At 45.0% G+C, this 21,160-nt stretch overlaps 2 protein-coding genes across 2 annotated transcripts; both read right to left on the bottom strand.

The window, feature by feature from the left end:
* Positions 1 to 6,616: 6,616 nt before the first annotated feature.
* On the bottom strand, positions 6,617 to 8,149 carry LOC139650570 (trace amine-associated receptor 13c-like). Its single transcript, XM_071527268.1, has 2 exons — positions 7,977 to 8,149; positions 6,617 to 7,418 (listed from the first exon to the last, which is right to left on the bottom strand). Exons 1-2 carry the CDS (start codon positions 8,147 to 8,149, stop codon positions 6,617 to 6,619), a joined length of 975 nt encoding a protein of 324 aa, XP_071383369.1.
* Positions 8,150 to 14,921: 6,772 nt separating this feature from the next.
* Positions 14,922 to 20,445, bottom strand: LOC139650566 (uncharacterized; the record flags this gene model as incomplete). The annotated part of the gene is made up of 2 exons (XM_071527265.1): positions 14,922 to 18,036; positions 20,317 to 20,445. Coding segments are annotated over 2 exons (2,593 nt in total), but the record flags the coding sequence as incomplete, so codon positions are not given.
* Between the last annotated feature and the right edge of the window lie 715 nt (positions 20,446 to 21,160).

Genomic DNA, 21,160 nt, shown 5'->3' on the forward strand with positions numbered 1-21,160 from the left:
TTCGGTGGTCTCTTGTTCCTGTGCCACGAAAGCTCCCTGTCCCTGAGCTGCGGCAGTCTCCTGTTCCTGTGCCGCGAAAGCTTCCTGTCCCCGAGCTGCAGCGGCCTCCTGTTCCTGTTGAGCTGCAGCAATCTCCTGTCCCCACTGAGCTGCAGCAATCTCCTCTTCCTGCTGAGCTGCAGCAGTCACCCGTTTCTGCGGAGCTGCAGCAGTCTCCTGTTTTTGCTGAGCTGCAGCAGTCTCCTGTTCCTGAGCAGAAAAAGCCTTCCGTTCCTGAGCTGTTAAAGCCTTCTGTTCCCAGGCTGCAGCTGTCTCCCATTCCTGAGCTGCAAAAGCCTTCTGTTCCTGAGCTGGAAAAGCCTTCTGTTCCTGAGCTGCAGCGGTTCCCTGTTCCTGAGCAGGAGCAGGAAGCCTCAGGCCATCCGCCTAAGGCTTCCTGCTTGGCCTCTGTCCTGCCTCCAGGCCGTCCACTTGAGGTTTCTTGCTCGGACTCTGCCCTGCCCCCAGGCCGTCCGCCTGAGGTATCCTGCTCCGCCCCTGTCCAGCCCCTTGGCAGTCCACCTGAGGTTCCCCGCTCTGCCCCTGTCCAGCCCCTGGGCCACTTGCCTCTGAGTCCCTCCTCCGGGCCCCCTCCACCTACCCTCCTCGGTGTTCCTGATCGGCTTGATGGGATGTCAGGAGCCGTCCCTTGAGGGGGATATTGTCATGGTCCCAGCCTAGCCCTTGTGTTTTCCTTGTGTTTTCCTTTCCCTGTGTTCCCAGTGCGCCCCTGTCTGTCTCTCTCTCTGTCTTGTTTGTGTGTGGGCGTGGTCTCCCCTGGTTCTCTTGTCTCCCAGCTTGTCCTACACACCTGCCTGCAATCAGCTTTTCTCCAGTCTGCTCACCTGCTTCCCATCATCTCATCAGCCCACAGTATATCATCCCTGGCTTGCCATCCACTCACCGCCAGATTGTTCCGCCTAACTTGTGTGTCCAGGATTTCTCTGTCTCGCAGCCTGCCCACGCCACTCCAGCCGACCTGTCAGCTCATCTGCTTGTCTACCAGCCAGCCTGTCAATTAATCTGCTTGCCTGCCTGCTCATCTGCACCACTCCACCTCGCTGCCTTCGTCTCATTCCCTCCAAACCAACCACCCACCTTCCAATAAACCTTTTTCCTTTTCCATCCACCTGTCTGCATTTGGGTCCAAGAAAACAAACCTTAACAATTACTTTGTATTTAATTGTCCAATTCAATAAGTGAGCACCCATATTAATGTCCACTTTAGTCTCTGTTCTGTATGTATTCTGCACAGTGTAACACATGCAGCATTTATAGATAAAATGGCACATATTATGGCCTTTTTCATTATTATTATGATATCAAACATTAATATGGGTGCTCACTTATTGAATTTGATGATTCACTACAAAGTTATTGGTTTAAAACAGTATTTTTACTTATTTACTAACAAACATTACCAGATTTTCTACTGGCATGGGGGCGAGTAGATAATGACTGAATTGTAATTTTTGGGTGAACTGTTCCTTTAAGGCCGGAAGAGGTGGAGTGGAGGCATGGCCCTGCTCCTGAAGCTCAGCTAGTTAGCTCCAAATAAGTCCTGCAGAGAGGGAAGCGTAGTTCCAACAGTACGCTCATCCGATCCCACCACCCTGTGCAGAGCTCTACGGTCCTGAGAGGAGCTGTTAACATAGCAGGCAGTATTGCTGTGTGCATTGTCCATTTCAAATCCTCTGTGATGTGAAACCCCAGATACCAAAAGCTGCTCATTAATAGTCAATGCTGTATACCTCCTCTGCTGTTTCCTCCCAGAGTCCACAATCAGCTCTTTGGTTTTGCTAACATTCAGGAAGAGGTAGTTGGGCTGACACCATAGTGACTGGTCTGCCACCTCTTCCAGGTAGGCCTTCTCATCATTGCTAGTGATCAGGCCGACCATCACTGTGTAGTCAGCAAACTTGATTGCATTTCATGACCACCTGCTTAAGCTGCTTCAGTGTCCTCCTGTACCACATCATGTACCGATACGACTCGTGCGCACTCCTCTAGCATGGAAACTCACTCCAGCTGCGCCAGGTGGCGAACTAATGTTAGCATTGTTAGCCTTGAAGTGTGCATAGAATGAGTTCAGGCTCAATGAACCTTTGTAGTCCGTAATAGTCTTCAGTCCTTGCCACAAGCGCCGTGTCACGTTGCTGGAATTAAGACTCCACTCTGTCCTTGTAGTGTCTCTTTAGCATCTTATACTGCATGTCAAATTCTATATTAGGCCGCCTTGTATTCCTCCATGCACCAGTCCCAAGTTGTAGGCAGCAGTGCATGCATTCAAAGCCTCGCGGATTTATCTATCAACCCACGTCTTCTGATTAGGAAAAGACCTGACAGTTACCGTAGGAATTATATCCCCAGTACTTCCGTGAACTCGCAGATGTTGTTGGAACTGGATTGGAACATGTCCCAGTCAACGTCACACAGTGCGTCTTGCAGCGTTGCCTCTGATTGGGCAGTCCAGCTTTTCAGACCATCTTTTGTTTGTGTTCCGGTATGAGGAAGATGGCGGCATAATGTGACTTGCTGAATGGTGGGAGAGAACTTTTTGGAGGGTGGCCTTATTAAAATCCCCGGCGACGATGAGGGTGGCGTCTGGGTGCTTGGTCTGTTGCCAGCATAGCATATCCTGCAAATCTGATAGTGCTGTGTCGGTGTCCGCTTGTGGTGGAATGTACACAGCGGTAATGATGACCAAACTGAACTCGCTGGGAAGGTGGATGGGACAACGTTTAATAGTTAGAAGTTCCAGGTTCGGTGAGCAGGAGCGTGAAGCGTGAGTCTTCATGTCCCTGGGGTTGCACCAGCTGTTGTTGGTCATGAAACAGACTCCACCACCCTTGGATTTGCCAGACTCCTCTGTTCTGTCCATGCGGAAGATAGAGAGAGATTGGGCTGGTTGTATCGTTTGATCCGGCACCAGGGGGGTCAGCCATGTTTCGGTCAGACAGAGGATGTTGCAGTCCCTTATGCGCCTGGAATCTTATCCTTGCCATAATATCATCCAACTTGTTCTCCAAGGACTGGACATTTGCAAGCAGGATGCTGGGCAGAGGTGGCCGATGGGCCTGAGCATACAGCCTATTCCGAACTACAGCCAGTTCCGATGTTTCCACTTTCGCTGCCTCTGAGGCGCGCTTCCATTGTTGTTTTGGTTTGCGCCTCAGAGGATCTCCTTCACCCATGACAAATTGTTGGATAACAGGTCAGAAAATCGATGATTTGAGTGTAATCCAAAGTCCAAAAGTATACTGTGGTCAAATGTAATTAATGGTGATGTGCTTGGAAAAAACAGGTGTACATAGCACTATCAAAATCACAAAGTAAAAGCACAGTCTTGACGGAGCAGCCAGGACAGCGTCTTGACACAGCCGTGCCATCTTACATTGTCGACTATGTCAGCAGCTTAATTGATGGTGGTAAAGTAGCTTAGGTGTGTGTCTGTTACCTATGACATTGATGTGCCAGGGACTGTCTTAAAGCTACATTATGTAACTTTTTTCAGGGTAAAATACTACCTTATTCATTCTAAGGCCCGTTACTGACTCTACGTAAGCAACGCATGCAGCAACGCAAAGGGCAATGCAATGGTCATTTCTGAATGGCTGAAGCATGCTACTTTTCAGCAAACATATGGTGGGTAATAATTAGAATATATTTACTGGCACAGAGCTGTCTGGTTTGTGGCTCATGTCAAATGTAACGTTAACTGAACAAATGAAAGGTGTTGTTGGTTAGCTTGATAATCATTTGTTAGCTACTGAACGTTCACATCCTCGCTAACGCTGTGCGCCCAGCTGAAAGAGCAAAGCATTACCCTGCAGTTTTAACAAGATAACACTAATGATTGCTCTAATAGAATTTACAACACTATGTCATTACATACAATGTAATATAGTATAACACTTGTTTGTTTGTGTCTTACAGAAGCTGACACATGTTCAGGTGATTTTATTCAAATAGCAACCTACACTAAGCTAATCTGCTACTGTTGTGTCGTTACTACACTGGCTAAACTTTCAACACATCCTCATTGGAACTTATATTAACTTTGGATTACTTTGCTGCAAATTAGCAACATATCAAACATGTCCTATGCTGCATTTAGGCTTTATCAGTAAAATAAAATAAAAGACTCAGACTATAAATTACGGTCAAGAGACTGACACTAACAGTTTTTCTCTATAGGGTCAACATATGGCCAAGGTGCACCAGCTTCTTTCCCCTCGTCTCAACCTCAACCCTGTCATCTTCATCAGAAGTGGAAAGGAAGATGAAAAAGAAGAACAAAATGAGGAAGCAATGCAAGAAAAACAAAGAAATAAAGAATTCAATGCTATTTGTTCCTTGAACGTTTATAATTTACCTTGAAATAAGAAGTATGTTAAATAAAGGTTTTAAGTTAAGGATGTAAGATTTGGTTTTTAATATGATACAAGGCGTACAATGAACACTTAAGATTACAGCCGGCGTATCCCGTAGTTACCCTGTAACTACATGTAAACCTCCCGAATTGTTACCCCCTTATTCCATAACTTCACATCTTGTTCCCCCTGTACCTACATATATGTATTGGTATGTACTGTACTGGTACACTATTACTACAAAAGATTACACCGTAACTCCGGAGTAATTACGCTGTACATTGCGGGTTGTAATCTAAAGCATTACCATGAATTTTATGCGGTTTGCCTCCATCCCCCATAGCTCTCTACAGCTGAGTTTCTTCTTTTCTACACTCTCCCACTTCATCCACTGACCCTGCTTTGCCTGAGACACTGCCTTGGTACACCTTGCTGACTCCTCCTGTTGATGTATTTGATCTACAACCATCTTTCTCCTCTCTGATGAAGTTGCCTTACTCCATAACGGTTGCCCTATTCCCAGGCCTAAGCCCCCTCGCCTTTGTTGCACCTGCCCTACAATATCCCTATGTCTTAGAGCTGACCGTGCCTGTTGCACTGCCTCTCTTGGGTTCCATTTCCGCCCTGCTAACACAGGAGGTGCTGCTCTCCTGACTATTGGATCCTTAGATTCTGTTAGTGTCAATTCCAATCTTACCTTTGCACATTTAAACTCCTCTGCTAGGCTGGATATAGGTAGTTCCAGAATTCCTTTCCCATACAAACCTATACTACTAAGACAGCGTGGAACTCCAAGCCATTTCCTGACATATGAGCTGACCAGTCTCTCCAACTTCTCTACCCTTGACAGTGGTATCTCATATACTGTCAGGGGCCACATTAGCCGAGGCAATAGGCCAAACTGCAAACACCACAACTTTAGCTTGCCTGCTAACCTTGATCTCTCTATGTCCTGAATACCTCCAACTAGCTGCTGTCGCATCTCCTGAACCTGGTGCCTATGATTTGTATCATACCACCTTCCTTGGCTTTTGACAGGCTTCTCTAGAACTGTTGGTATTGCTTCCTCATCTATGTAAAACCGTTTACCTGTTAGCTTCCCCTTAACAATGGATATGCTCCTTGACTTACTCAGTTTAACTTTCAGCCTAGCCCAATTCAGGTTATCATTCAACATATTCAGCAACCTTTTTGTACAGAAAATTATCTTTGGCATGGGCTCATAAAAAACACAACATACAAATAAATAAATGAATAATGGTGCTTGAATTCCTTCATGGTGCTTATGACACTGAGTGGAGAAGGAGGGGAAACCATACAGAATAAACATTATATAGCAAAGAAAGCAACAAAACAAGACTGGAGTTATCCTTTCTTCCACACTGTAGTCAAGTTTGGTTAGCCAGAGCCAAAATGTTCGGAACATGAAATTGAAAGTTTATTTGTCTTTATCTGAAACTGGGACAAAAATCACACGGGAGGTTTGTTTTGGGGGGGAAATCAATGTTTGGTCCTGCATAGGAAACCAGGCTACTGGTTTCAAATGAAAGTTTTCAGTCCTAAACGCTGTAGACCTACATCCATTTTGGAAGTAAAACATTTGCTACCTGAAATTCATCAGGCAGTATTTTAAAACCACTCTATCTCCCCAAAAAATGAACTATTTTATAAGCAAATGTCTTCAGATGAGTCGGAACTTCGACACATAAGATGCTTCACAGTGTTATGAGAAATGGTGTGAATCTCATTTTGGAACAAAACCCCTCAAATATTTCCCTTTAAACAGAAACAGGTATTCTGGGGTTGGGGCTGGGGGTTGATTGTTAATGTTTGCAGTTTGTTTGTAATGTAAAGCCATTGCACTTGATCTGAAACACACATATGGTGTTGAATTCACAGCTTGCATAAAAACCGGGTGCTTGCCTAAAAAAAACATTTGACAGTGCTTGGTAACTGTGGGAGAATAGAAGCAACACAGAAGAAAATGTATATACAAAAATCAAACAGAGAGAGAAATTAGCCTCTCTGACCAACAGCTGAATAGGAGGTAGCCTTCATAAATTGTAAGGCAGGGCTGAAACTGAAAAAACACAGGTTTGATTATTCAAATCACATACAGAGTATACAATGAAAGGCGGCAGCATGGTTTCTTTTTACTTTTGTCCAGACTTTTGCTGTTTTGAATTAGTTGACTTCTCCTCTCTCTACAGTATGTTGGCCTTACAGGAGTCAGGCTGCAGTATCTGAAGTGTAACAATCAGTTTAATAGTTTTTCTAAACCAGGGGTAGAAAAAGGCGTAGATCACAGGATTTAGACAGGAGTTACAATACAATAGCCAGATGTCAAAGGCCGCGGACGAAGCGCTGGTCACTGTGTCCTGGCCTGTGAGGGAGGAAGTGAAATACGGAAAGAAACATATTAGAAACACAGCTACGACAATGCCGAGAGTCCTGGCCGCTTTCCTCTCCGATTTCTTGGCGGTTACAGTCTCTGAACGCCGGAGCGCAACCCGCATGGCCCGAGCCTGAGACACCGCCACCACAAACACTCTCACATACAGAACTACGATGACAGTAACGGGGCCGAAAAATGTCACGGCCAAGTCGACGGCTCCTGCAATGTGGTCAACAATGACCACGCACTCTCCGTGGCAGGAGTTGTACCTGTCCGGCCACCTCAGCTGGTCCTTCAGGAGGACACAGCTATAGAAAACAGAGCAGAGCCAGCACAGGCAAATGCAGATTTGGACTCTGGTGCGGGTGAGTCTGGCCGAGTAACGCAGCGGGTCGCAGATCGCCACATGGCGGTCGACCGATATGAGCAGCATGTTTCCCACCGAGGCAGAGTTGACAATGAAGATGACAGCGTAGTACAGAGCGCACATGAGGTCACCCAGGAACCAGCAGCCGCCCATGAGCATGATTTCGCCTGGCATTAGGAGGCCCATGAGGAAGTCGGACACGGCGAGGGAGAGGAGGAGGAGGTTGGTCGGGGTGTGGAGCTGCCTGGGGAGAAACAGGAGCAGAACATTCACTCATATTTGTGGTATCAGTAGTAGGTTTTATCACCAGATGTAGCAGATATCAAGCATTTACAATAATACAAAAGCATTATTTAGCAACTTGGTTCCAAGATGTGACAGTATCTTCTGTTTTCGCCCAGGGAATCCCAAACTTTTTAAATTGAAGGATCCCCAAAATAGACCGCAGACCCCATTTGACAGGATTTTGTCCTAAAGAATCCTCTCTGAGAAAATGGTTGTTGTTAGGTGGGGAGATAACAAAAGTGGGTGCAGTCAAACTGTGATCAAACCAGGACCATTATGAATTATTTTCAAAACAGTCACCATTATATTTTTAACTTATATATTACCTTGTTGTTCTAACTTCAGGGGAATGTCATAATAGTAAAATTAATCTATTCCTGCTTTCTGCAACCTTCTCAAGGACCCTTGGTGGTCCCCGAACCCCAGTTTGGGATCCGCTGTTTTAGTCCACGAGCCATTTCTTTCAGCAGGTCTGACAGTTTGATGAAGAATTGCATGTGAAGAAATCTTTGGCCACCTGTAGTGGGAGATGGAGATGATGACCAGCAGGTTGAGAGCCACGGTGAGCAGAGAGACAGAGGACAGCAGGATGTAGAGGAGCGTGGCCTCGAAGCGAAGACGCACCGGCTTCCTGCAGGAGGAGTTGAGGAGCTGTGGAAAGCAGAGTTCACCTCCTTCCAGGGTCTCCATCAGCAGAGAGAGAGAGGAGAGGAGAAGCTGCTGAGGTCTGGCAGCTATCTGACCAAAGCTCTCTCATACAACTGATTTATTTGTCTCTTCCCTCCCCCTCTTGCTCTCTCTCTCTGCCTCTCTTCATCTCTTTTTCTCTCTACAGCAGACACCGATGTCCCTCGTTCCCTTGCCTCACCTTTTGCATCATCCTCTTCATCTGCATCTTCATCATTCTCTCTCTTCTTCCTCACCTCTCCCTCCCTCATCTTCTCAGCATTGTCGAATATGTTAGCAGCTTAATTGATGGTGGTAAAATGGCTTAGGTGTGTGTCTGTTACCTATGACACTGATGTGCCAGGGACTGTCTTAAAGCAACATTATGTAACTTTTTCATGGTAAAATACTGCCTTAATAATTCTAAGGCCCGTTACAGACTCTATGTAAGCAACACATGCAGCAACGCAAAGGGCCGTTCCTCATGTGGAGGCCAAAATTTACAAGGCGATGTTATCGTCTGCTGCAATGTCATGCGTTTCAGGTAGGGGCACTAAATGAAAATTACTGCTAAACGAGCAACTACAAATGAAGAAGTACTTAGTCCTGTGTAAACAAATGAAAATGGCGGTGGTTGATAATATAATGTGTTAGGTCAGTGCTCCAGATAATATAATACTGCTATGCTCCAGACTGGTGGCTTTGCTCCCCCTTGTGGATAAATGCAGTATTACCTCAGACAGGCTGTAGGAAGCTGCTGGATGTGCGTGTGCTATGTAAGCAGACCGCTTGCATAGGTCAAAAACTTGCATTAGCGTATGCGTGCCTTGTGTTAACCAGTGCAATTACCATAAGAGTAAGTTGCTAGCTTGGTGGCTGGGTAAAGCTTAGTTTATACCTGACGCAGTCACGAGGTTGCGAGGTTCGCGCACCACAAATGACATAATTGCGAACCTGGCGACAGACACGTGTGCGGTCGCTTCGCTTGGTCGCGCACCTCCCAGAATTTGTAACTTGTCACGATCCGTGCGAGTGTCGCTCAGTTCAAAATAGATGAATTTGAGGGAAGACTCGCTGAGCTGGTACGCTCATACCAGCATTTGTACAACTCATCACTACGAGATTATAAAGACCATCAAATGGCCCAAAACTTGTGGAAGGAGATAGCGGATGTACTGGGCAAGGATCCAAGTTTCTGCCGTAAAACGTGGAAGAACATGTGGGACCGTTTTGTAAAGGCCAAAAAGAGAGCACACGGAAAGAGTGGTGACCCTAGTGTCACCGATCCTGAAGGGTCAAGAGACTGACACTAATTTTGAGAGTGAGGTAAGCAAAATAAAATATGCTACACAAACTCACTAAAATCGCCCTCAAAACAACAAACATATCTATAAAGTGTTTCCTGCTTTGTTGTGTATGTTAGCTCATGCTATCACTGTTTGTCCTTTACATCTGCTTCTTCAGTGATTTGTTGGAAAAATGCAAAACTATGAAACCTCTGCTGTAGACATACAGTTTATTAGACAGAAAATAGCATGCTTGTTTGTGAAATGGCTCTATTCAGTGGGTACATCATTTATGTTTACATCAGTGTACCTTATTATAATCAAACGTTATATTTTAATAGAGTGAAGACCCAAGACTGTGCAGTCAAAATGAACCCATATATCTGGAGACCATCTGCCCCTCTGCTGCCTCCAGTTTGTTCGGCATCTTCACCCCATCACAGAACAGTGCATTTTCACCTGTTGAAACATCAGTGCCTGGACCATCCTCACCAGAGACGTCTTCCACCAGCGCTTCACCTCTGTCCTTTCCTCCATCCCCTCATCCTGCCCACTTTTCAGTTCCTGTCTCACCCCAGACACCCACACCTCCCCCTGGGCCCTCCTCCCATCCGTCTGCCTCACCTTCTCCCTGCAATCAATCACGTAAAAGGAAACGCAATGTGGAAGACGTTGTTCTCCAGAGACTGGAACGGCTGGAACAGGAACGAAAGGCGGAACTGAGGAAAACTCCTCTGTTCGGAGCATCTGGCCTTCTTAGAGATGGTGGGTGGGGAGCAGGAGAGGCTCCACCTACTGACTCCAGAGTCCTTCTTGAAAACTGGGATACTTGGAGGGACGTGATTGAGGAATGGCCTTCCTAATCTGAACACAAGTGGTGTGTTATTGTTGGACTTGTGTGCTAATCATGGATTGTCCAAACACCATGTTTGAACACAAGAAGGCCCCCAAGTGTACATGGTACCAGAGCTCCTTGGGCCAAAGGTCGATGATCAACTTTGTAGTGGTTCATCAGACCTGAGGTCAAATGTTCTGAACACTCAGGTGAAGACAGGGACTGAGCTGTCAGCTGATCACTGTCTGGTGGTGAGTTGGATCAGATGGCAGGGGAGGCTGCTGGACAGACCTGGTAGACCCAAAGGTGTCCAGGATGATTTCAATTCTCACCTCCAAGCAAACCTTTCCTGTTCCTGGGTGGAAGTTGGGAAATGGAGAAGGAAGGGACGCTGTTCAAAACCTCTATGGAAGCAGCTGCAAGGAGCTGTGGCCAGAACGTGGTCAGTGCTTGTCATGGCAGCAACACAAGAACCTGCTGGTTGACACCGACTGTGAGGGAGGCTGTCAAGCTGAAGAAGGAGGCCTTCCAGGCCTGGTTGGCACAGGGGACTCGGGACTCAGCAGAGAGGAACCAGCAGGCCAGAAAGGCTACAGCTGCAGTGGTTGCAAAAGCGAAAGATGGGGGGAAGGGGCTATGGAAAATGACTTTCAGGCCTCACAGAGATTCTAGAAAGCCATTTGGCAAATCATTAGAGGAAGGCAGGACATCACCTAGGCTGTTCTCAGCCGGGGCAGGGAAACACTGACCTCAACTGAGGAGATTGTTGGAAGGTGGCAGGAGCTCTCCCAAACCCAATAGACACACCCTCTGGACAGGAGGAGGAGCTGGAAGATTCAGGAGGGTCAGAGTTCATCTCCTTGGCAGAGGTCACTGAGGTAGTCAGAAAGCTCCTTCGATCAAATTTATCCGTTTTACCCGTTCCATTATTATTCATAATTGTGTTATTCTCACTTTCATCCCTTAAATAGAGAAATACAAACAAATCATGGCACATTTTGACTCGTTAAGGAACGCAACTTCTTGCTCTTCATTAGTGACGATTCCATATTATATGGGACGGGTCATGGGCGATAGCCTTCCAGTAGTTGACAAGTTAGTTAACTTAGCATACGTTAGCCAGCCAGCCTAACCAGCCTTAGTTAGCCTCTGTCTCCTAATATTGCTTGGTAAACTCACCTTTCTTAGAAAAGAATGAGGCTGACATGATGCTGTCTGACCCGTGGCACCGACCCTGACTTCACTTCTGCCCTCCATCAGTTTCTGAACGTGCAGCAGAGGACCGAACCAATTTTTTGGAGGGGGCCATGGATTGGAAAATGAAAACTACTTTAATCACATATTGCATAATTTGTGGGTTTATTATTTTTTATTCTGAAGTATCAAATGCCTTTGCAGGATCTATAGAATACATTAATTCATACATCCTTCTGGAATTGTTGTGGGCCCTCTCCAGCTGTGGGCCCCTAAAATCGCCACCACCTTTCACTAGCGACGGCGCTGGTGATCGATTACCTTTACCGGCTGAATTAGAAGTATCCAGTTATTTTCTCTGCTGTTTGGAATTGAATGGGACCCACTGAGCAAAAGACGGGATTTCAACGTCGCGTCTATGCTTTAACTCTCATATAGCCCGGGATCATTACGGCTATGTATAGACCCATTTTAGACCAAGCAGTAAATACATTATTACAATGAATAAACATCTGTAAATACCAAAAATATGCACCAGAGAAGTCCATTTAGACATGTTTTAAACGTCTAATCAACGTAAAATTGCTCAGTGGGGAGTGAATGAGAGGTTTGGAAAAACGGATTTAACGTCTTTAATCATGCAGCATGTAAAAACAGTCAGAATTAACATTAAAGGGATGGAAAAGGTGAAAAATGAGCAAAAACTCAGATCATAGTGGAATAGTCCTTTCATCATCTGATAACTGTTGTCCCATACACACACACACACACACACACACACACACACACACACACACAGACACACACTCTGCCTGAATCATCAATGCTTATGGGACTGGATTTGCTTCCAAGCACTGAACAAAACAAACATCCAGTTCTGTTAGTTTCTCTGTTCACACCTCCATGTAATAGTGTCAGATGATGACAACTCGAATCTCAGAGGTATCACTCCAATCAGAGGTGTTAAGAAAAACACACAAGTTCCTACATCAACACATGATGCAACCCTGGCTTAATATGCTTAATTAATATGAACTTGTTTCAAAATGTAAAAGTCTCCAGTTGGTTTTTTTTGCTGATTGGAGGTTTGGCAACACTGATTTAAAAATATCTAACATTAAATGGATGGATGGAAAATGTAAAAACAAATGAGCAAAAACACAAGTCACACTGGAATTGTCCTCTAAAAAGGCTTCTCAGTGAAAAGGTGGAGTTCTTCAAAAGTGTAGATAAAGTTGCAAGTTACGGAAAAATGCAATAAATAAAATAATTAGTATAAAATAACTATTTTTTTACAACTCCAAAAATTTCCATAACTTTTCTATAACTTCATACCAAATTTTCATGACTGTACTACCGCGGTTTGATGTAAAGCGACCGTTACAAATGCTGTGACATTGAGACATTGTGACATTTTTTGTTGTTCAGACTCACAGCAGCCGCTTTGCAGGCCAGTTGCATTTCAGCCTTCTCATTAATGACACATTTTTCCAAGTGATAAGTTTAAGTATCAAAATTTAAAATTTCATGACTTCTCCAAAAGTTTAATGATATTCTACCATTTTCCAATTTTCCAGAACATAACATTTTTATATTCCATAACTTTTTCATGACCGTGGGAACCCTGTACATGGGTTCTGCACCAATAGGGTCTGGTTTGAACCTGTGTATCTCATACTGTACCTTCCAGTTCCCACCTCTGTGTTTGCCCAGTACTACCATGTTAGCAAACCAGTTAGGATGTTCAGAAATTTCAGAGGAGCGTCTGGTGCAGCTATCACTACCACTGAGTTACTCCCAGGTTTGTTGATGTGCTTATTACTATCAAAACATGTCAAAATGAACACTAGTGGCGCGCTTCTATGTGTTGGGTTTGGAGTCGAGTCATCCTTTTTTGGGGGGCAAAGTTGTCCAGCATCACGATTGGCTGTCACTCAACCAATCTGAGCTCATTTTCCCACTGCACGTCTCTCTCGAATGACTGAAAAACAAAACAGAAATACGACTGAGCCTAGTTTCAAAATGTCTTCGGCCCCCCCAGTTTGAACAGTTTTTTTTTTTTGTCATACCGTCCATCCAGTTAACTTAATGTTAGCAGCTGAGGCTAAACGCTGCTTCGCTTCAACCAAAAACAAATAGTCGGCTAGTATTGATGGTATTGACTGGAGTTTTTTTGTGAGGGTCTGTTTTCAGCTCATTCTGTGTTACAGCGACAAACTAAACTTTATGTCCTTACTCAAATTTGCTATCTATAAATGAAAGCATCATCAGCATAGTGTCGCTCTAGAATCATGTATCTTGCTCTATGTTTGCCTCAGAGCTTCATAGTATTGTGCGCATCTTCCTATTTTTAAGCAAGCCACTTATAGTGGTGCGCTTTGTTGTGTGTGTTATGCTGCAATAAACAATAAAATAGCAGTAAGCTAGTTTTCACTTGCTCTTAAAGATCACTTGTCTATCTGGAAGTCCCTGATAATACTGACACATCCTATTCATGTCTATATTACACATCCTTTTCCATCAGCCATGGTCACTCAAGAAGAAACAAGTTATTCCTTAGCTGTGATGACAACAGACGGTGTTCATTCATTCATGTTTTCTTTGTTGTTGTTGCCAAGTTGCAGCTACAAACAGGAAGCCAAAGTTGATGTCATCTCTGCCGCCCGCTGGTCGACCTCTGTCTGTTCTACTGCATTACTTATTACTTACTATATTAAATCATTTCACAGTCTCAATGTGCCAGAATATTACATCAGTGAGAATAATGAACACTGTGTCTTAATTAAGGCTGGGTATTGGCAAGGACCTCATGATACGATACGTATCACGATACATTGCGATACTGTACATAATTTACTGAAAATTTAAAAATAGAGCTGAAAATACAACTTGCTGTGTACCACCTGGGTAGTCTAATATGTGCATCACATTATATTGATGACTCAGCGGACAAACTGAGTCAAAACTATTTAATTCAAAGGGACTTGAGGGAAATTTAAGGACATTTTAAATCTGTTTAAAACATGAATAATTTTGTTTTAATGTATCGATACGAGGGGCTGGAAAATCGATACAGTATCATGGAAAAAAAATATTGCAATACTCAGCTGTATCGATTTTTTTGCACAGCCCTTGTCTTAATGACAGGCAGAGATAAGCCTTTTTTCTTACACATTTACACTGTTTGCAATTTTCCTCCAGTAATCCTCTCCAGCCTTGGCAGCAGCAGTGCTGTTACTTTTCACTGCTACGTTTTTGTTTTGCCCATGTTTATCCATTAGAACAGTTTGTTCACCTTGAGAGAAGGACACAAATGTTAATCTATTGCTTTCACATTCCCACTTTGACAGTCTAGTCTACTACATGTTGAAACTGTCAGCAGCATGTTTACATAATCCCAGCTAACGCAAAGACAGAACACAAACCAAACCAAAGGCTCATTTTCTGATCGAAACTTTTAATCAAGATTCTTTTAGACAGGAGGATTTCCTACAGAGCATGTACACACACACACACACACACACACACACACACACGTATATGAGCACACTTACACATGCGCATGCCCACCGGACTGGGACGAATCTATATTTGCATCTAATTCTTAATGTTTGTTTTAACCTGCTGGGAGTAGCAGGTGGGCGGGGTTTAATCACGTCAGGACACTTCAGATTAGTGTCAGGTCAGCTGCCAATCACAGAGAAGTGTTTGAATACTCAGCTGTGATTGGTTAAACTTTCATCACCGTGTCGTCCTATGTGGAAACCCCACCCAGCTGGTACTTCAAGGAGGTTAAAACGAATGCTAAGATCTATCTGCAAATAGTATGTCTCTCACTCACACACACACACACACACTTATCCGGCCAATACTGTATATGAACTAAAGATGTAATGGCCACAGTGGTGACATGGGTAGAAAGGGGTTAAATTATAAATCAACACAACATTTTCATTATAAAGTTAAAAATGTTTAACTTTTGTTTTAAATTATAAAACAATATTAATAACTGCTGTAAAATTCAAGATTCCTTTCCTTGTATTTTTCCCATTTATTCCTCAAAACATTTAAATTCATCAATCAAATAGAAAAGCAAAATCCAGTGTGTGTGTGTGTGTGTGTGTGCACACACTCAGTCAAGCTGTACAGTGTGTGTGTGTGTGTTCCAGATGCTGCCCGCACCCTCGGGCCGGCCGGCTGAGTGTTCATCAACGGGCAGCTGAGTGTTTGAATGCGTGTCAGTGGAAGAGTGAGAGTTCCATTGATCCTCAGTGGGCGGGGGGGAAGACACGATGTGATTGTCTGTGTGGGTGCTGGGGCAAAAGCTGGAGTCTCTCTGAGAGGATTTCGAATGGGAGTCAATGGTGAGCTGAGATTCACATTGAGAGTCAATGGGGAGACTAGATTTTGGATGGGCATCAATGGGAAACTGAGGTTTAGAACACGAGTCAGTGGGGTGCTGAGGTTTTGAATGGGAGTCAATGGTTGGTCTGGACTTAGAACCAGACTCTCTGTGCGTTGTTTGGAAGGCAACACTGCGATCAATGGGAGAGGACGATAAGGCTGTGCTGTTACAGTGTGTGTCAATGGTGGAAGAGTGGAAGTCAATAGGTGGCGGGGGACTCGTACAATGTGAATCAATGGGTGATGGGCGACTACGAGCTGATCTGCCTTCCGACGGTCTCTCTGAAGCTGCGCTGGATGAATGGGCGTCAATGGGAAATTTGTGACTTTTAGGATGCAAGTCAATGGGTGATAACCTGCCACCAGGAGCTGGTTTTCCCGTTGAACTAACTCTGGAGGACACAATGTTGGCAACTTCACTGGAAGAGTGGAAGTGAATGGGTGAGGAAGGGCGAGGATGCGTGGCATCAACAGGTGAAACGCAGACAGGAGGTGAAAACCGATGACAGCCGACTCCTGAGAAAACATGGCTGCCGGCTGGTGCGTCTTTGGCAGAAACACCGCCGGAGGGACGCAGGTCGCCGGGAGCCGGCCGACAGGAAGCTGGAGTCGCCTTCCTGCCGACACTGGAGGTAGAATCGCTGTGAGCTGGCCTCTCCCTGGATCTACCAGCTCTGGATGAATGGAAATCAACGGAAGATACAGAATTCATAGGATACAACTCAATGAGTGATACTGTAGGGCTGGAAGCGGGTGTTTCCTTAGCGCTAACAGTAGGTGGCGCAACGCTGCTGGAATGCAACTCTGTAGCAGGACTAGACGGTAAGTCGAGGTGCGCTGAACCATCAGCACCACTCAATCTATTTTTAGAACCTGAACCAGAAGAGTGGGAGTCAATGGGAGCCGCGTGACCGGTGGGATGGAAGCCAATGGTTGACCCTCTGCCTTTAGACCCAGCTAGGGCATTTGAATGGGAGTCAATGGGTGCTAAATGGTGGGAAGAATGCAAGTCGACGGTTGGCACGCCGCTAGCTGAGTCTCTCTCTCCTCTTGATGCCGCAGCGTTAGCAAAATGTCTCTTCAGTGTTGATATGGGAGGGATAGGCTGGTCGTCATTGGGCAGCTCAGCAGCACAGCGGGAGTCAATGGGAGAGACGGCAGCAGTTAAATGGAGGTCAACGGGAGGAGAGTGCAGGTCAACGGGAGAGACGGGAGACGGACTCGCGGCGTCTTTGTGTTTTAGCGGCGGCGGGGTGTTTCTGCTGGATAAGCTAACGGGGCTGGCGTGTTTCAGTGGCGGGGGAGCGTCCCTCGCCTCCTCGCAGGCTCGCCACCCCTTCAGCCGCCGCAGAGGAGGAGGTGCGGGGAAGGAGGGAGGACGGGCCGGTGGCGGGGTGTCGCCCGTTCCGCCTTCGTCCTCGGGCAAAGCATGCTGGGAGTGCGGGTTCGGGCCGGGGTCGAGATCTCCGGAGGCCACGACTCTTTTCTCCTCGGCCAACCAGACCTCAGGCTGACCCCGAAAATGCTTTTTTCTGCGGTCCGGTGAGCGGTTGGCATGAAAGTTCAAGGAAACGTCACGTTTAGGCTCAGCGATGCCCTCCAGGTCGTTAAGGATGGTTGCTAGGAGACGGGTGTCGGAGTTCGCGACCCCCAAGCCTTTCTCTCCGACCTCTCCGTCCAGTAAAATGTTACGATCCCTCGCTCTCATTGGCTGTGAGCGGCGGTCTGCAATTCCAGCTTCTCTGCAAGTTGTGACATCTACGAAACTTTGATTAATGGCGGCGGTTGTCGTGGTAACAAGCTTTTCGAATGGTCTGCGTTCACTGTTAAGAGGCGGGGCTTTGTTGAAGTTGATCGCTCCACCAATATCATCTTCTTCATCACCGTCACGTCCAGGCAGGCGACCGCCATCTTCATCGTTTTCCACATCCACATCATCGTCGCTGTCGTCGATAGCGACGGGATCCGCGGCCTTGGATTGGCCGTCCAGCTCGGTCTCCGACCTATCGGATCCTCGCTCCAGGATGTCGACGGGAAGCTCGCTGATGTCGGCGTCCAAGTCCCCGCCCACGCCGCCCGGATCCACCAGCGGGAGCGGGGGAAGGTCAGAGAAGTCGATGGGCTGCTGGCTGCTGAGGGGGCTGACGTCGTCATGGCTACTGTCGCTGTCGATGGTGATGACCACCGGGGGGCTGAGAGAGAGAGAGAGAGGGAGAGGGAGAGAGAGAGAGAGAGAGGGAGAGAGAGAGAGAGAGAGGGAGAGAGACAGACAGAGAGAGGATACTGTGATCAAAGCAGTGTCTTATCAGTTTACAATATTAACAGACACTGAAGAGTCAGATATACACTATCAGCATCAGGTATTTTTGAGTTCATCCGGTGGGATTTGAAAGGGTTTCATGAGACCAAAAGTGGTAGAACTTTCTCAACCCAGTGGAGTTTTGGATCGGAGATTGGAGTTAAAAGGTTTTCTCAGGACAACAGCACGATATAGCGCTGCAACTAACGATTATTTTCATTGTCGATTAATCTGTGGTGAAAAATGTGGATCAGTGTTTCCCAAAGCCCAAGATGACGTCCTCAAATGTCTTGTTTTGTCCACAACCCAAAGATATTCAGTTTACTGTCATAGAGGAGGAAAGAAACCAGAAAATATTCACATTTAAGAAGCTGGAATCAGAGAATTTTGACTTATTTTTCTTAAAAAATGACTCAAAACGATTAATCCATTATCAAAATAGTTGGCGATTCATTTAATAGTTGACAACTAATCGATTAATCGTTGCAGCTCTAGCACAATATGCATCTATGTGTACAGTCTTACAGTGTTGGTATATGGCAACTATTTCAGCACTGTGTACTTTGTGCTCTGGTGGCCGTTTTCAAAACAGAGAAACACTGGACTTCTCCACAGGGAATCTGATATGTGAGAGCTAATGTACAGCATCGCAAAATAAACCTGACAGGGTTTATTACACGGCTACTTACCAAAGACATTTATCATCTTATTATTAATTTGAAATGTTTTTATTACAAGCTAAAGTAGTTTACAAGCTTCCCCTAAAAAAATAGAACTGTAACCATAGAAACGTCTGTAGCTAGCATACATTACAGATTCCAGAATAGCACATATCCAGAAGCTGTCCGCCTCCTTCACACTCTAAACTTAGCAGCACAGGTCGCTCAGTAGGTTTAAATAACTGTGCAACTGTTTTTTTTTTTATGCACTTACGCACTTGAAGCACTTTATCTAGCGGGTCGTTTGATGTTGCTGCTAATTCCCCTACAGGTGCTACTGTTTTTACCCATGGTGTTCTTATGTGTTGGAGTTTATTCTACCCATTTGTTTTATGCTTTTATGGTTATTTTATGGCTTGGATGTTACATATCTGTTTTATACTTCCTTTTTTGAATGTATTATGTGTTTTTTAAGTGAGTGGTTCTATGTGTTTGTCTGTGTTTAAGTGAGCTCACTAAGACAAATTCCCATCACCTCTGTTGATATGGCAATAAAGTATTGAACCTTGAATCTATACTGTAGCAGAACTGTAACAATAGCAACATAAACAAATCCAGTCTCTACACAGCAATCTGTGGACCCCAGGAAGAGTAGCTGTTACCTTGGTAACAACTAATGGGGATCAAAATAAGCAATAAACAATAATCTAAAGTTTGGTTCTCTGAAAAAATAAAAGTAATTTGTAAAACTCTTCATGTTTCTAACCTCGGTGCTCATGTGTATCAGCTGGGTGGCTGTTTCACCCGGATCCTCCCCAGTGACAAATCTATAGCAAACATCTCTTATTCTGTAAATTAATAGGCTACTGTTTGTCTTGCAGACATTTTGACCTGGGTTCTTATTCAATCTAATACTGACAACTCCATAAGCAATGGCTTAGTTACATAAATGTGTGCAAGACAAACAGTGTTAGCTTACTGAATAAGAGGTGTTTGCTATAGATTTGTTTGCGTAGTTGTTGTCTGTTAGACAGTAAAGGCTACAACAGCTGGACTAAGACATAATAGGTCAAAATGTCTGAAACATGGCTCCCACCCAGCTGTCTGTAGAAGCAGAGTAGGGGTTTCTGGCACAACTTCACCTACTTCCAAGGTGCATGGAGAAGGGAAAAAGGTCTAAAAAGGTCACAACTCCAGCAACACTTGTAGTATATAGAACAACTTTATTGTTAGATTGTTAGGTCTAACAATAAAGTTGTTCTATATACTACAAGTGTTGCTGGAGTTTTTACCTTTTTTTCCCACCCAGCTGTCTGTTGTGGTTTAGTGTAGTGTTTATCTGCAGTAATGTCTTTCTGCCACAAGGTGGAGACAGTCACTGCAGAGTGATATGATCAGATGTGAAATAGCAGACCTCAAAATGCCTTCATTGACAAATCAGAAGCAAGTGCCAGCAAACCTGTGTGGTAAACAGTAATGTAATATCCTATAAAGAGTAACCGGCTCGCTCGTACCTGCTGTGCTGAGTCTTCCGGTGGCGTTTCCTGCGGCGTTTGTGTGCGGGGGGCTGCGGGGCGGCGGCGGCGGTGCCTTCGTAGATGATCTCCACACTGGGGCTCCGGCCTTCTCTGCACCGCCTGCTGCTGGAGGAGAGCGACACACAGCATCGCACCCAAGAGTCAGAGAGCTTTCCTTAACGCAACAGAACAGGACAGGATGGAACAGGGCCGGTGGAGCTGGGCGGCTCCACTAAAACAGATTTTAACTAGAACTAGAAATATCCGCCTCACGGTCGTATGCCTCCTCCAATAAACTTTGTTTTATCATTGCAAGGACAGCCTTTATTTATTGAACATATACAATTAATGTGATTATTAGGTCAACTTAAAGGATTTTGGTGTCTGCAAAAGTAAGTGACAGCACTTCCACCGTTTTTGTAGAATGACCCAAGATCGTTTTCCCAGCTACAGTGGTAAGCAAAACATTATGATGTCACAGTGAACTTTTGGATATAAAATGTCATCACTTTTATCCTATTAGACATTTGTGTGATATTTTGTCATAATTCGCGTATGAATTCTTGAGTTATGGCCAAAAACGTCTTTTGTGAGGTCACAGTGACCTTGACCTTTGACCACCAAAATCTAATCAGTTCATCCTTGAGTCTAGAGCTGCAACGATTAATCGATTAATTGATTAGTTGTCAACTATTAAATTAATCGCCAACTATTTTGATAATCGATTAATCGGTTTGAGTAATTTTTTAAGAAAAATAAGTCAAAATTCTCTGATTCCAGCTTCTTAAATGTGAATATTTTCTGGTTTCTTTCCTCCTCTATGACAGTAAACTGAATATCT

This window comes from Centroberyx affinis, unplaced genomic scaffold, assembly GCF_046629955.1.
Source record: "Centroberyx affinis isolate AG114_WGS23_722 - 3 ecotype Tasmania unplaced genomic scaffold, CSIRO-AGI_Caff_v1 ptg001512l_1, whole genome shotgun sequence".
Taxonomy (NCBI): Eukaryota; Metazoa; Chordata; class Actinopteri; order Beryciformes; family Berycidae; genus Centroberyx; species Centroberyx affinis.

Excerpts from the sequence above, each read along its gene's own strand:
- LOC139650570 (XM_071527268.1), bottom strand. The coding sequence starts at position 8,149 with ATGGAGACCCTGGAAGGAGGTGAACTCTGCTTTCCACAGCTCCTCAAC. Across the intron at positions 7,419-7,976 it reads ATCTCCATCTCCCACTACAG|GCAGCTCCACACCCCGACCA; the intron begins GTGGCCAAAGAT and ends GTTTCTCCCCAG.